The 15,121-nt window shown below is 39.0% G+C and overlaps 1 protein-coding gene across 1 annotated transcript; it reads right to left on the bottom strand.

Moving 5' to 3' along the window:
- Nucleotides 1-4,112: 4,112 nt before the first annotated feature.
- lztfl1 (leucine zipper transcription factor-like 1) lies at nt 4,113-13,638 on the bottom strand. Its single transcript, XM_034706146.1, has 10 exons — nt 13,339-13,638; nt 12,888-13,012; nt 12,558-12,752; nt 8,837-8,894; nt 8,309-8,380; nt 8,142-8,207; nt 7,973-8,050; nt 7,511-7,687; nt 7,275-7,378; nt 4,113-5,123 (listed from the first exon to the last, which is right to left on the bottom strand). The coding sequence occupies exons 1-10, from the start codon at nt 13,339-13,341 to the stop codon at nt 5,105-5,107; spliced, it is 897 nt and encodes a 298-aa protein (XP_034562037.1). The 5' UTR covers nt 13,342-13,638; the 3' UTR covers nt 4,113-5,104.
- Nucleotides 13,639-15,121: the final 1,483 nt, after the last annotated feature.

Here is a 15,121-nt window from a genome sequence, read left to right as displayed (position 1 = left end):
GTGCTTTACATTAAAAGATTAAAAGCATTGGTAACATTCAGACAAGCATAAAAGAACACAATTAAAATGACAAATATAATAAAACAGAAAAGAAAAGGAACAAGCAATGTAGCCTATATACATAAGGCCCTTAGACCACTAGGCCACCAGCACCCCCTGCTTTAGCATTGTCTTTGACATCTTTGAAGGCGTGGGTGTTTCCCTACTCCAAAATCGCTTTTTCCCACAGGCACGTGTTCGGGGGATTTTCACCCTTTGTTGTTTCTCTCTCCTGCAGCTGTTTGTGTGTCAATGAGACTGTGTCTTCACCACCAGGGAAGTCCCAAATGTCCCAGGAATGGGTGGACCGAACACAAAATTTCCAGTTTCATCATTTTTTGTTTTAGAAATGTTTGGTCCTGAATTCCAAATTTTCTGTCATTTTTGAGCATTTTTATCGGGTCCCCCCATGATACTTTTTTTTTCATTTTGTTAGACATGGCAGTTTAAAATAAAAGAACACTACTCATGAACAATTTGTCATGTATTGTCATATTTTGATTTATTTTGATGACAAGTACTTTTTATTGGGTATATTATATCAGGTAAAAAACACACAGCGTTAGTGATGGTGTTACTAATTTTAGCGAGTGTTCTAGGGTTAAGCCTGTTTGCTGTATAGAAAACGCATAGAAGCCTGAGCCTTGTCTACATTGACACATGAAAATGGAAAAAGGACAGTTAATGTATCCCTTTGGGTCACCATGCAAAGAGGTACAGTGCCAGCATGAATTAGCATTATTGAATGTCATCACACCTTCCCTCTCTCTAAACTCATTCTAACATTGAAATCTAATCAAACAGTAAAATAAAAAGTGTCTTGCCTTGAGTTTTTCATCATAGGTTCTCCACTGTGTCCATGGTACTTGAGGTATCACAGGCATCCTGAATATAACATCCTTTGTCTTATTCTGGAGGTATATCATCTTAGTCTCCTTGGTATCGTCCTCAGAGCTCCGTTTCATAAGAAAGACATTACAAAAATGATTGCCGCCAAAAAGACTTGTGTATTTATAGATGCACCAGTCTGTAAAACCAAACAGTGGTTAACACATTAGGCAGTTTGAAGAAACCAGCTCATCACTAACTTCTCGAGTCTACATCCCCCCACGCATCATAGATCACTGATGAACATTACAAATGATTCATGCCACATTAACCTACATGGTTATATAATCCCATGTTAAGAATACAGCTTTTCATAGTTTATTTTTATTTGTATGTTATTGGAGTACGGCACCCCCCTTGTTGAACCTGTCAGCTCCTTACTCAGGGATGTACATTCCCCTTTAAACCTATGATCATTTGAACACCTTCAGGGTTCCCACTCTCTTCCAGAGATCATTTTCCAGGACATTTCCAGGACATTTTCATTGATGATCAAGCTGGTATGACCGTCTAAATTTAGTTCCTAATTTAGTTCCTAAATAGTCTAATATGTTCCTCTCAGTGGAAGTCTACATTGAAAGACGTATAGTCTATGGCTATCAATGAAATCATCTCTTACATACTTAAAAATGATGGCAAATTGATAATAGAATAATGCAACCACAGATGTACAGCACTTCACTTTATTAGTGTAACCAAGCAACAATGATGGGCAACATCTCAGCTTTCTCTTTTCTCAAAAAATATAAAATGAGCTAAGAAAAAAACAAAAGAACCTCCAAAGGAATCAGGAAGCTGCCTTCCTGAAATAATTAAATAATAATAATGATCAGAGGATCAGTGCACTAGGATCAGACCTAAATAGAACTGAATGACAAAAATGGCCACAAATGTTTCTCAACTCAACTCAGACTCAAAATATACCTGCTTAATCATGATATTCATCCTGCTAAGTGGTCGACATAAAACAAAGCAAATGTCACGTTTTTTTACTTGAGTTACCGTAAACTCTGAAAAAATCGCACCGGTGTAAAGACGCACTCTGTATTTGAAGATCTCTAAGAGGTTTCAAAAAAATGTAATCTGTCTTCCTGCATGGCGATGTCTATTATGATCAGCGATGTCTACCACGTGGAGTTTCTGTGCAGCTGTGTCGCTTTTTTTGTTCTGTTTGTTTCAGGAGTTCTGAAACTTTTTGGAGCCAGGGACCCCTTACAGGTGAGAAAATTGTCCATGGCCCCCTCATAATTGTAACACAGATTAAGCACATTAGTGATGTGTCATGATCAAAAGCTGCGGCTCTGAGAGCCGATGCTTTATAGTGAATCAAAAGAGCCGGCTCGCATCAAGAGAGAGCCCGCTCCCAGCTTTTTCCTTTCGCTGCTTAGCTCTCACAGTGCTCAGCCCCAGCTCTGCTCACAGCAGAACTTTGTTTTGATTGGTCAGCATGGCGGCCATGCGGCCAATCATATGTGAGGATATAGGATACAGGTGATGGAGGGGAGGCTGTGTATCCTAGCTTCATCTGTTCCTTCAGAGAGAGTCTTCTTAAAGACCGGGCAAATACTCACTTAGAGGAGAAATCGGATCAGCCCATCCAAGCTGAGGCAACTGATTTTACTCAATGCCAACCTGAGGACGTTAATAATGTTTGCTTGAGTTTGGTTCTGGTTCTGTTTGCTTGAGTTTGGTTCTGGTTCTGGTTCTGTTTGCTCGAGTTTGGTTCTGGTTATGTTTGCTTGAGTTTGGTTCTGGTTCGGTTTGCTTGAGTTTGGTTCTGGTTAGGTTCTGGTTCAGTTCTGGTTCTGTTCTGGTTCTGTTCTGGTTCTGTTCTGGTTCTGTTCTGGTAAGGTTCTGTTCTGGTAAGGTTCTGTTCTGGTTCGATTCTGGTCCACGTCTGGTTCGGTTCTGGTTCGGTTCTGGTACGGTTCTGGTTCGGTTCTGATTCGGCTCTGGTATGGTTTGGTTCTTGTTCGGTTCTGGTTCAGTTCTGGTACGGTTCTGGTTCGGTTCTGGTTCGGGTCTGATTCGGTTCGGTTCTGGTTCGGTTCCGGTTCGGTTCTGGTTTAGTTCTAGTATGGTTCTGGTTCGGTTCTGGTTCAGTTCTGGTATGGTTCTGGTTCGGTTCTGGTCCGGGTCTGGTTCGGTTCTGGTTTGGTTCTGGTTTGGTTCTGGTTGAGTTTGGTTCTGGTTCTGTATGCTTAAGTTTAGTTCTGGTTCTAAACCTAACCTTATCCTAACCCTAACCCTAACCCTAATCATAACCCTAACCCTAATCCTTACCCTAATCCTAACCCTAACCCTAACCCTAAACACAACCCTAAACCTAACCACAACCCTAACCCTAACCCTAACCCTAATCATAACCCTAACTCTAACCCTAACCACAACCCTAACCCTAACCCTAACCCTAACCCTAATTACAACCCTAACCCTCATCACAACCCTAACCCTAACCCTAATCACAACCCTAACCCTAATTACAACCCTAACCCTAACCCTAACCACAACCCTAACCCTAACCCTAATTACAACCCTAACCCTAACCCTAAACACAACCCTAACCCTAACCCTAATTACAACCCTAACCCTAACCCTAATCACAACCCTAACCCTAATCACAACCCTAACCCTAAACACAACCCTAACCCTGACCCTAATCACAACCCTAACCCTGACCCTAATCACAACCCTAACCCTAAACACAACCCTAACCCTAATCATAACCCTAATCACAACCCTAACCCTAAACCCCACCCTAACCCTAATCACAACCCTTACCCTAAACCCAACCCTAATCCTAACCCTAACCCTAATCCTAACCCTAACTCTAATCACAACCCTAACCCTAACCCTAATCACAACCCTAACCCTAAACCCAACCCTAACCCTAATCACAACCCTAACCCTAATCATAACCCTAACCCCAACCCTAACCCTTATCATGGGTCTGAGGAGAGGACGAACATGACACTTTTTAAGCTCTTTATGAATAAGGTTAAGTGTTTGATATATTAGTGAGGCCTGTGTGTGTAACCCAGCTGAAAAAATGAAATAAAATCATAGGTCAGAAAGCTTTTTGATTCCTCTATTTGCATTTAAGATGACCAGAAATACTCTCAATTAAACAGGATAGATGAAAAGCAATAAAAAAAGGCAACACAGACTAAAAACGACCAAGCAGATATTTGGTGAAAGCTTTTATTATCCCATACTTTGCACAATACACACAAACGCACATCTAGAGTAGTGTTACATAGGGTAGATGTATCATACTCTACAAGAGCATTAACTCATGAACATCATGTATATATTTATTTTGTTCTCTTACACTCCATCACCCACACAATACGAAAAGTACACGGTTTAAGATTTTAGACAAAAATATTCTATGCCCTTTGTTTGGGGAAGTAGGTAATTTTATGTAGATCACTTTCCATGTCAGAGCACAAAAAAATAAATGCAAGACATCCGGTGTATTTTTGACGATCAGACTTTCACAGAATGCCAGATCATTTCAGAAGTTTCTGTTTGAAATCCTTTTTCAGTGTTCAGCAATGAATGAAAGCAGGTGTGACTTCAAGGTCAGGGATTATTACTTCGAAGTTTTACTATTTTTAACAAAACGGCTTCGATGTCTGATTGAGTCTAACTAAATTTAGGACTTCAAAGGGGGGCTCTAAAATTAAAAACTAATCAGCAAATATTTAAATAAACGATCATCAGGTGCTAAAAAGCTAAATATCACCTCTAACCATCTGATAGATAAGACTGCGAAGCTTCAGGCAGACAGGAAGTATCTGTCCAATTCATGGACAAGGCCTCTTCAAACAGGGACATGATAGTAATTGCATAGAGCACTGAAGGAAGTCTAGCTACTGTAAGTGAGCTCCGAATTGAGACGTAGAAAAAAAGCACAGCTATCATTTATCACTGCTTCATTTGTGTGTTCAGTTTGTGTGTACTGCCAACCTTCACATTCTTGCTTTTTACTAAAGCCAGAAAACTACTGAAGAAGCCAGATAAAACATGAATGATCAATCCCCCGTGGGTGTGCTTTTTTCTGTCTCTTGTCTTACAGCAGTGGTTTCTCGTCCAAACCACAGCTGTACATTTTGCCCTCTTCTTACCCTCTGGACACCTTTTTTGTTTTTTCTCCAGATGCATCAGGCAATGATCATTCATTGGGCTCGTATCTGAAAGAAAGCAATACAAATCTGAAATTAGAGCAACTTCTTAGAAAGAAAGCCGTTTTACACACTCAAATAAAAGGAAAACAGATTCTACAAAGACTATCAGCAATTACTACATAGAGAACTTGGACATAGTTTCAGTGATGTAGCCCATTGGTTTTTGAACCAATGCCAAAAAAGGGCCGTCGCCATATTGCAATATTGGAAATGTTAATTCCAGCTAACTTCTGGCTAACCTGAAAACCAGTAAAGAGGTGAATTGAGGTGATAGCCAAATTGTCATAACCACATCTGTTATAACCACACCATAATCACACCATGTCAACCTGTCACTACCAAATAATATTTGCTTACTGCCTTTATTACAACTATTTACACCATGTGTAACATTTGTATACATCTTTACATTTCTATTCTTATTTGTATTAATCTATTTCTATTTTTATTGTTACTTTATTTAAATGGATCTCTATTTGTACTCTATTATTCTTGTACTCAACTCAAACTTTATTTATAGCGCACGTTTAAAACAACCAGGGTTGACCAAAGTGCTGTATAGATCAAAAAGCAGCACAAATGACAAACATAACATACAATACAATACTAAAATACATAAACACAGTGCAAATATATAATAAAATAAGATAAGATTGAATAAAATAAATTAAAATTTACTTAAAATTATGCCAGATGTCAAGTCAACCTTGATTAAAAGCCAGGGAGAAGAGTTGTGTCTTAAGAGAGGATTTAAAAACCTCAATTGATCCTGCAGAGCGGATATGCCAGGGCAGATTGTTTCAGAGCCGAGGGGCAGCCGCCACAAAGGCACTGCCAGGCTTGTACTACTCTTGCTACTATGTCTGTGTTGCTGCAACAACCAAATTCCCCCCCTGGGACAATAAAGTATCATTTTATCAAGCCTAATCTTAAATTGCTACAATGCGCCAACCAGTCAGTCAAATCTGCCACACCCTAAATTTGTATATTAGAATTGAAAACTCAGTTTTTATAGAATCACAATGGATGAGTTACTATAAACATTCGCCCCCTGTACAGTCTTTACGAATAATTTATACCCGGCTTTCTTACTGATCTGCCAGTTGTGTAAGATGCTTGATTCTGATTGGTCAAGACCACTTGACAACCCCTTAATAACTGTAGTTAACTTTCACTAACATGAGTAACACCAGAGGCAAACTGATCATGCGTCATGTCAAATGATTCCATGGAAATGAGTTCAGACACATTTTGCTTCTGCTTGTTGACGCCGTTCATACCATAGACTGTAAGGTGAGGTAGAACCTTTAATTTCTGTTCACATCAAACAATGTGGCTTAAACATTGATATTTACATCTTGGATCCTGTCTTGCATTGAGAGCAACTTTGAATTACCGATCGCTACAAACAAACTTAAATCATGAGCAGGGGTGATGATAACAGCAGTGTTCAAAGTTGTGACTTTTGCCTTGTTTATTTTTAAAGGTGTGTGAACCAAGACCCCTCCGCTTCACGTCGGGATCTTGTCCACCCTGTCGGGATTCTATTTCCCATAACTACCTGCTAACCATTCATTATCCCTTACAGAAATGAGGTGTTGAGACCAAACTTGCATTGCACCAGGTTGTAAAAACTGAGCATTTTAATATGGGCTCTAGCAGGATTTCTTGGTTTTTGGTGATAGCCTTAAGTGGACACTCAAGGAACTGCAGTTTTTGGACATTCTCAAAGGTTTTATTTTTCAACATTGGATGCTGCTGCTTGGTTATTAGGAACCATGCCTTGTTTCACACTGCTCCCAAATAGTTCCTGTTACATAAAAGTTTACTAGATTTTCAAATTGCATTTCTTCTCTTTCAGTGAGTGAACATTCACTGATATTTACATGTTAACGGAAGACAAAGTCTACAATTGCTGTAAATATTCAACTTACAAGCACTTTACATGTTTACACTGGTCTATTTCACACAATACAACTCAGACAACCAATGACCAAAATATGAATATTCTGAAGCTAACGGCTTGTTCCTGCCTATCCTCTGAAATCCATAATATAATCTAGAAAATCATTCAGGCAGCCATTACTCTCTGAAACTGAAATTCTGGAGGGATATGATATTGACTGAGTTATTTTGCCTTTATTAATGAACACTCACCTCTGCAATCGTTTTCTAATTTCTTTGATCTGCTCATTTTTCTTGGTGAGGATCTCTTTCATGTTCCGGTAGGCCGCAGTTTGCTGAAACTTCTTGTCCAACTCCTGCACACACATGACAAAAACAACACGGAGAACTAAATGCAACAATATCAACTGCATACACATGGCATTTGTTGGGTGTTGGCTCCAGATGCTTGTTGCTGTCAGTTGCAAGAAAAGATAACAATGACATACCTTCTCTGCCAGGGACAGCTGCTCCTGCACTCGCAGAAGTTCGTGTTTGGCAGAGATCAGGTTTTCCTGCAGATCCTTATGAGACACAGCATTGGCACTAAGAGACCTTTCGTAGTCCTCCCTCAGAGCAGCCACTGTGTCCTCCAGACTGCTGATCTCCTGGGATTGAGCAGCCATCTTGAAGGGGAACAAAGTAAAACAGAAGCTCAGATGGAGTAAATGGAAAACCTCACTATTAGTTCTTAACCCTACAGAATCTACACCCTATTCCTTTACACAATGACACACAAAAACACAACTGTGGTCAGCTAGATACATACCATCAGAGGTCCAAGTTAGCAAACAAAACCAAATGACAGCAATTGTTCAGATGCAATAAAATAAAATAAAAAAGTAAGTAAATGGAAAGAAAACTCAAACTAACAAAGGAGAAGATGCACCAAATTGCAAGGAAACCCATACCTGCTGATCACCCTGGACCTTCTGAATGTCTTTCAGAGCCCTCTCAGCCCTGGTTCTCTCGTCTAGTGCACTCATTGCCTGGTAAATATAATTGAAATACAGTTTTAGACGATTAACAACACAAAGTGAATGTTTTCTGATTTGAAAGAAGAGTGGCTGATTGTGATACCTGTGATTCTAAAGTCCGCAGCCTGGTTTTCAGTTTGTCGTTTTCCTCCTGTAGTCTTACTATCTCCTGGAGAAATATTGAAGACACGTGTGAAGGAGTGTGTGAATGAATTGATAAAGGGCACAACTTTTAAAGAAGTCACTCTTAAGATTTGAACGTGTCTTTACCTTGTTAAGAAGTTCAGAGACACCACCTTCATTTAATGGTGCGAGCTTGGGTTTGCTTGTTTCCTGGTTTTTCTGGGGAAAAACAAACACATTACTACAGAAACAAAGACATAAGAGTTTGCAGTTTCTAGTCTAAAAACTGCTGGCTATTCCTCACTGACACTTCAATGTGCGTAACATGTGTTGAGAAATTAAAACACTTTTTTTCTTCAATTTTCATGTTTCAGCTCTTTCAGAAAGGTGTAAACCCTTTAAAGAGTAAAGCACAGTATTACAAAGTTGATTTGTTTTTCTTCATATGTGCATAGAGAAACCGCGTTTCAACCTCAGAGATGTGTGACTTCTGCAACTAGCAAAGTGTGAAGGACAGACAGCCAGAGATATACAACTCCTCTTTATGTACAGATCTGCTCTCTAGTAACTAGATACCATGTGGGTGTAGAAAACCTTTGAACACATGATTAATGGCAGCCTGTTGGTGGTGATGTCAGAGGTTATACGTGTAATAGAGCTGCACATTTTACTCACCTTATCAGTGGTTTTAAAGTCAGTCTTCTCAAATTCTGCCACTTGTTCTAACAGCTCCCTGTATGGGTTGAAAAGGGCAGAGAATTGGACAGATGAGGGAGCAAAGAAGCTTTAAAATGTATTAAATATCACAAAGTATGAGACTATATGACACTTTTTTCTATATATTATGAAGTATAAACGCATAACCATAAGGAGTGAAGCTGATCTGATAATCTTAACCATTTCCTGATACCACAACACCCGTGTGCTTTTGTTTTCTCACACTACAGTAAACTACTATTTGACGGTTATATCTTTTCGACAAGGACAATAAACACCCAGGCTCTTGATGGCAGTTTAGCACTAAAAGATATATGCCTGTGGTGAAAACAACAGCTTGCCAAAAAGCTTAAATGTGGTTTGTAAAAGGCTGCTGAACGCACGTAGACTGTCACTCAGGGCGTATTTTCTTGCTGAGCAGTCACATATAACCATACAAAAAGCTGCATTTAACCACCCACCACGTGCAAATCAACTCCAAAACATGTTCAAAGTGTTAACAAGGTGAAGGGTTACAAGGTCAGAAGCGAAGTAAAGTTCATCTTAATATCTGAAATAAACCTAAACCTGTTGTGTGGAGCTTCACAATGATCACACATGTGCCTTAGTATTGGTTTGAAACCATGCTAACAACAGCCGGCTGCAGAAATGTACATGTATGGCCTTTGACTTTGATACAGAAGATAATGTGACGATACTGAACATGGAAAACTTTTGCTTCCTTCTGTATGATACTGAAAAGAGGAACAGGAAGACATATGATCACAGCTTGAGTTTGACATGCATATCTCATCACAGCCAAAGTTTTGCAAACTGCCATTCATGTTCTCTTTCAGAACAGATTCTTTAAGATTCCAAACCCTGATTTATTTTTGTTTAGCTACATAGAAATCTCTAACTTAAACCATGATTCAGATGCAGCTTCATAATCTCTCTTTTCCAGATGTACAACTAGGTCTTTAATGGGACTGGGGAAAGTATGTCATGTCATCACTGGCAATGACAGGGTAGGGATTGTTTTCTAATGTTTTTTTGTTTGTTTTGTTTGTTTTTGTTTTGCTTTTTGTTTACCTTAATATTTTCTTTAACCTAAAAAGCAAAACAGTAACAGGCTGTTGTTGTAGGTCCATACTTCACTTACTCACCATGTGCAGTTAATGCTTCTTTTTTTCCCTTTGAGCATGTCTCTCACTTTTCCCATGTAGATGTGACTGCTAACTGCGTTTGGTGTTTATTTATAACATCCTCTAATATCAGTGACTGCACTTCATGTATACGTTGTTTGTATCTCAATAAAAATATTTTGACTAAGATAAAAAGGAAATCTCTAACTTGTTCTTTTCCAAAAGTCAAGAGCGTTAGGAATACTCTGGAAATACATACTGTCCTTACACGTTATCACTAGTATCACATAAACAAACTCACGTTGCAGATGCTCAATATTATAGAAAAATGCACCCATGACTAGTAACACAAGCAAGCGAGGGTTATTCTGCTTCACTGCATAGATTTCATTGATCTTGTGTTGCTATTAGCTTCACGCTGATCCTCCACTCTAAAGGTATACGCACACTTGTAAAAAATGTGGTGATTGAAATTTTTGGTAATAGAGGCAGATTGTGTGAAGGTTTTACAACTTCATGAGTTCAAACAGCACTTATTAAAAAATAGTGTAGATCTTTTTTTGTGTATTTATTTTGCCAGGGGGAAGGCTTTAAGATTTAGGCAACCGATATTGCAAGACATGTTTTCATTGAGCCCTAGTGGTGATAAGCATTTTATAAGTTTAACATAAAGCTTAAAAAGCTCCAAGATATTCATGGACATATTTCACTAAAAATAATTCTGATAGGTAGGGTGCCATTGTCCTTGTGGTTTAAGCGTGCTCCCTATGTACAGAGGCTATAGTCCTCGTTGCAGTGATCGCTGACTAGACTCCAATCCTCGACCATTTGCTGCATGTCTCTCTTCAGCTCTCCTTTTCATTTAAAGCTGCTGTTGGTAGGAATGGTGTAAAAAACTGTACTTTTTTTTCTGCTGTGTTTGGAGAAAATGTCATAACACCCATCGATACTCATCTGTAGTAATTTGACATCATGGCTAACTCTCTGCGTTTTCCAATGCCTTTGTATCAAGCAATGTTATTATTCCCCTCTTTCCCGTTATCACGAACCAGTCAGAGCTACTCCACCTACTACGTCACACTGATTGGCTGTGAAGCCACTACTTCCTCATAGAACACGCATAACGATCTTTGGTGGGCGGGGTTATGGGAGCAGAGAGGGGAGGGAGAGGTGGGTGAGAGGAAATCTGGTAGGGAGGGGTAGTGTTGACATTCGAAATCTCTCTCCGAACTGATGTTTATATCAGGACTACCAACAGCCACTTTAAGGCAAAAATGCCCCCCCCCCCCAAAAAAAAAATTAAATTCTGGTTGGCTTAAACAGCTACTATGTTGTTGGCAGATATTAAAAAATGTTAAGTATGTTTTCATAACAATATCCTTGCTACTTCAGACTTCCTTGCAAAAGTTTCATAAAAAGTTCATAAAAAAACAGAAACAAAAATGTTTTTTTGTGAAGTCTGCAAGTGATCCTGAGAAAACAAACACTGTTAATTTAGAGATATTTTTGAGTTACAATCTTCTTCTTTTTCACTTTTGTAAATTATTAGCACTCCACACTCTACTTACCCCTGTTTTATTGGGCCAGCATCTTTAAGTCATAAAATATGATTGAAACTTGGGTGTACTGACCTAAAACATAGTGGGGTGGTAACAGATGTTGTGGTTTCAACACAGCAGAGAGGAAACCATTGAAATAGAATGGATGGAAAAGCGAGTAGTGAATGTACATGTGTGGCTTTCCAATGACCTTTTTGTCAGGCATATACTTTTAACATGCAAGAGAGCTGAACTGACACTGAGCAGAGAAGGAAGTGGTGCACATTGAGGAGGTCTTTCAGGAAGATGCTCAGAGGCTTGGCCCCCTTCCTTCTTTAGTGTGCCTCTCTGTTTGACCCTGAACTGTCATGACACCCATCAGTCATTTTGATTTGAAAATGTTTTTAGTACTATCCTTAGGTGGATTGTGTTTTTTGTATTGGAGCTCCCAAATATGTATTTTTTTCACCTACAGATCAATTTATGCAACCATGAACAAACTATGATAAGATATTTATTCAATGTTTCCTTGGTTTTTTAATCCATAGTGTCTGTGTAAGAACAATTTTTATGCTTGTTAGAGCACACCTGTCCCCTTTAGTCAAAGCTTTTCTGGGTTTGTTGTCTAATTATTCAACAATTAACAGGAAGCCTGACTCTGCTGCACCTTATTGTCTCTTGTCTCTTATTCTCCTCTATCCCTCTTTCCAGACCCAACTTGGTCGAGGCATGATGGCTGTCTAACATGAATCTGGTTCTCCTCGAGGTGTCTACCTGTTAAAAGGAAGTTTTCCCTCGACATTGTATCTAGCTAAATATTGCGACGTGCAATGCTCATGATGGATTAAGGTGGGATAAGACTGAGTCTTACCCTGTCTTGAAGTTTGGTCTCTGTTCATAATTTGACATAGAATGGTCAGGCTTCCTATGTTTGTAAAAGTGTCTTGAGATAACGTTTGTTGTGATTTGGCGCTATACAAATAAAGATTGATTGATTGATTGATCTTCACTGCTCACCTGTTCTCCAACTCCGATATATCACTCTGCAGTCGGAGGTAGAACTTCTCAGCCTGGGAGAAGAGCTGCCTCAGCAGCAGCACATTAGTGTGGGCTGTGTTGATGAGCTCCGTCTCCACCTCCCCTCGCACCACCGCCTGCAGCCCGTCCAGCATATCCCTCACCTCATCCACTGTGAAGGTTTCCTCCACCAGTCTTAAAGAACACGAGCAAACACTCATACAAATTACACATGCATTGTTGTGTTATATATGTACTGTATCTTACTTGTTGAATGAATGTTACATAAATGCACATAGTTGTTGTCAACAACTCAGAGTGACCAGTCACCTGCTATCTTTGAGTTCTTCAAAGCATGAGTCGATGGTCTTTAGTCTCAGGACCCTCTTTGAACGAGCAAACCGCATGTAATTGATGACTTCATTTTGATGGTGTTCATTAAACCCAAACTCAGCCTACACAGGAACAAAACGAGAACAAAATCAATACAAAGGTTATCACTGCAGATGAAAGATGGCAAACAGGATAGAGAGACACAGACAGGTTGTAATGGAGACCACAGCTAGCTTATAAGCTAACTTCAAGAGGATTTTCCCCAGCTAATATGTGACAGGGCCTGTTCACATGAGGCTGCCCATACAACGTGCTTTCTCTGGGGATGCCTGCAAACTGTCAACTCGTCATTGTTTACAAAAACAGAGAGAGGTTCAGCATGCTCACTCGTGAAGGTAAAGGTGAGGTCTGATGTGTTATAAACAGCAAAAGGAAAGCAGCTACTTACCATGGTGGCTGTGCAGCTAACGTTTATGGACTAAGTTTGCTAGCTTGTAGACAGAGCTGATCTAAAAGGAAAAATGGATGTTTCTGCCTCTTATTTAGGCCACGTAGCGAACCGACTTGAAGCTAGAGTCGCTGAAGCTTCTGGAGTCGAAGGTTCTAGTAAACTGCTTTGACTGGAGATTAAACTGAAAACGCCCAAACGGGGGGTTATTTCATAGCTAAAAGATTATCTGGCAGATTGGTTAGCCTAGCTATCAGGCTAGTGTTTGCCTTGCCTTGGTTACGGAGAATAGCGTCATCACCTTGGTTACGAGAGGTGCGTTCAACGGCGCTACGTTCATGAACAAGTTTGTTCAACATTATTGAAATAAACCAAACACATTGTTATATCGTACAAAATGTCCATATTAAATGTTTGGAATCATCTTTAAGAACTATTGTACAATATTAATTGTTGTTTTGATCACTTAAAAAAAAGCTGTTTGATCAACTACTAATTTCCATTTACCAGGCAACCGGATGTGTTTATGCCTTATCAACTATAATCCCACAAATTTATTTATTTTTATTTATTTATATTTTATTTAACCAGGAGAAAACCACATTGAGATTAAAAATCTCTTTTTCAAAGTGTGTCCTGGCCAAGATCAGCAGCAGCACGTTCCAGAAAAATTAGAGACAAACACATAATTCTAAAACATGACAACATATCATGGGTTTTAGAACAAAAGTCATGAGTCAAAGCATCTACAAACTGAAGCATCTTCCTCAAGAGCCTTCAGTCTGCTTTCAAAAACATTTAAAGAGACAAGCTCACTCAAACCCCTGCTCTCCTGCAGCAGGTTCCAGGCTGCAGGAGCAGAGGATCTAAAACTCTTTTTACCCATGACTGAAAGCAAAAGCAAGTTTTGTGACTGGGTCACTGAGCGGAGACTGTAGCTTCCAGTGTTTTTTAAATGAATAAAATTGCATTTAATACGAGGGAAGCTAGTTAAGAATCTCCTTATAAACAAGGACATGCCATACTCCGTGTTTTCAGATCAGGCTTTATTTTTTTAAATTTCTATGAAACAAGTTATTATTTATTTTATGACCAAAGTTTTTTTATTATTATTATTTTTCACATTTTTACAACATCCTAACACAATAACTTTCAGAACACATTATCCACACAGGACAATCAACAATGACAATAAAGAAACCGATCTGACAAAGACAAAATCAAAAGAATGAAATTACAAATAGACAAGTCAGTATGTACTGTATATATATATATAAAAAAATATATATATTAATAGAATAAATAAATAATAATAACAACATATAACTTAAAGAAAGGTACACCGACTTTAGCATCAAATGTGTTGATGGGGAGGGGGCTGTACACCACCAAACCAGAATTAGACAGGCTTTGTTAGATTTCGATGGTCTGCGGGATGTTTACATTTTGCCATTCAGAATTTGTTGGGGTTAGTTAACAAAAAATCAATTAAATCAATAAAATCAAATTAAAAAGGTAGCTCTTAACACAATTAAGTTCTATAGTCCTGTGATAAGATCAATGTATTTTCCCCATTTGGCCCTGTATAGATCTAGTCGGTTTATCATCCTGTATGTAAGCTCTTCGTAGGCTCTGACTACACTTAATTGAGTAAACCATAGGCTAGATGGGGGGAGATCCACCGTTTTCCATTCTCTACCTAGGATCTTACGACCCAGCATGTTGGCTGTGTGAATCCATCTTGTATGGGATTCAGGGATCCCCTTAAGGGTGTGTGATGATC

Source organism: Notolabrus celidotus, chromosome 17 (assembly GCF_009762535.1).
Source record: "Notolabrus celidotus isolate fNotCel1 chromosome 17, fNotCel1.pri, whole genome shotgun sequence".
NCBI classification, from domain to species: Eukaryota; Metazoa; Chordata; class Actinopteri; order Labriformes; family Labridae; genus Notolabrus; species Notolabrus celidotus.
Note: the sequence above shows the minus strand (reverse complement) of the source record. Positions and strands in the feature narration are given on the sequence as shown.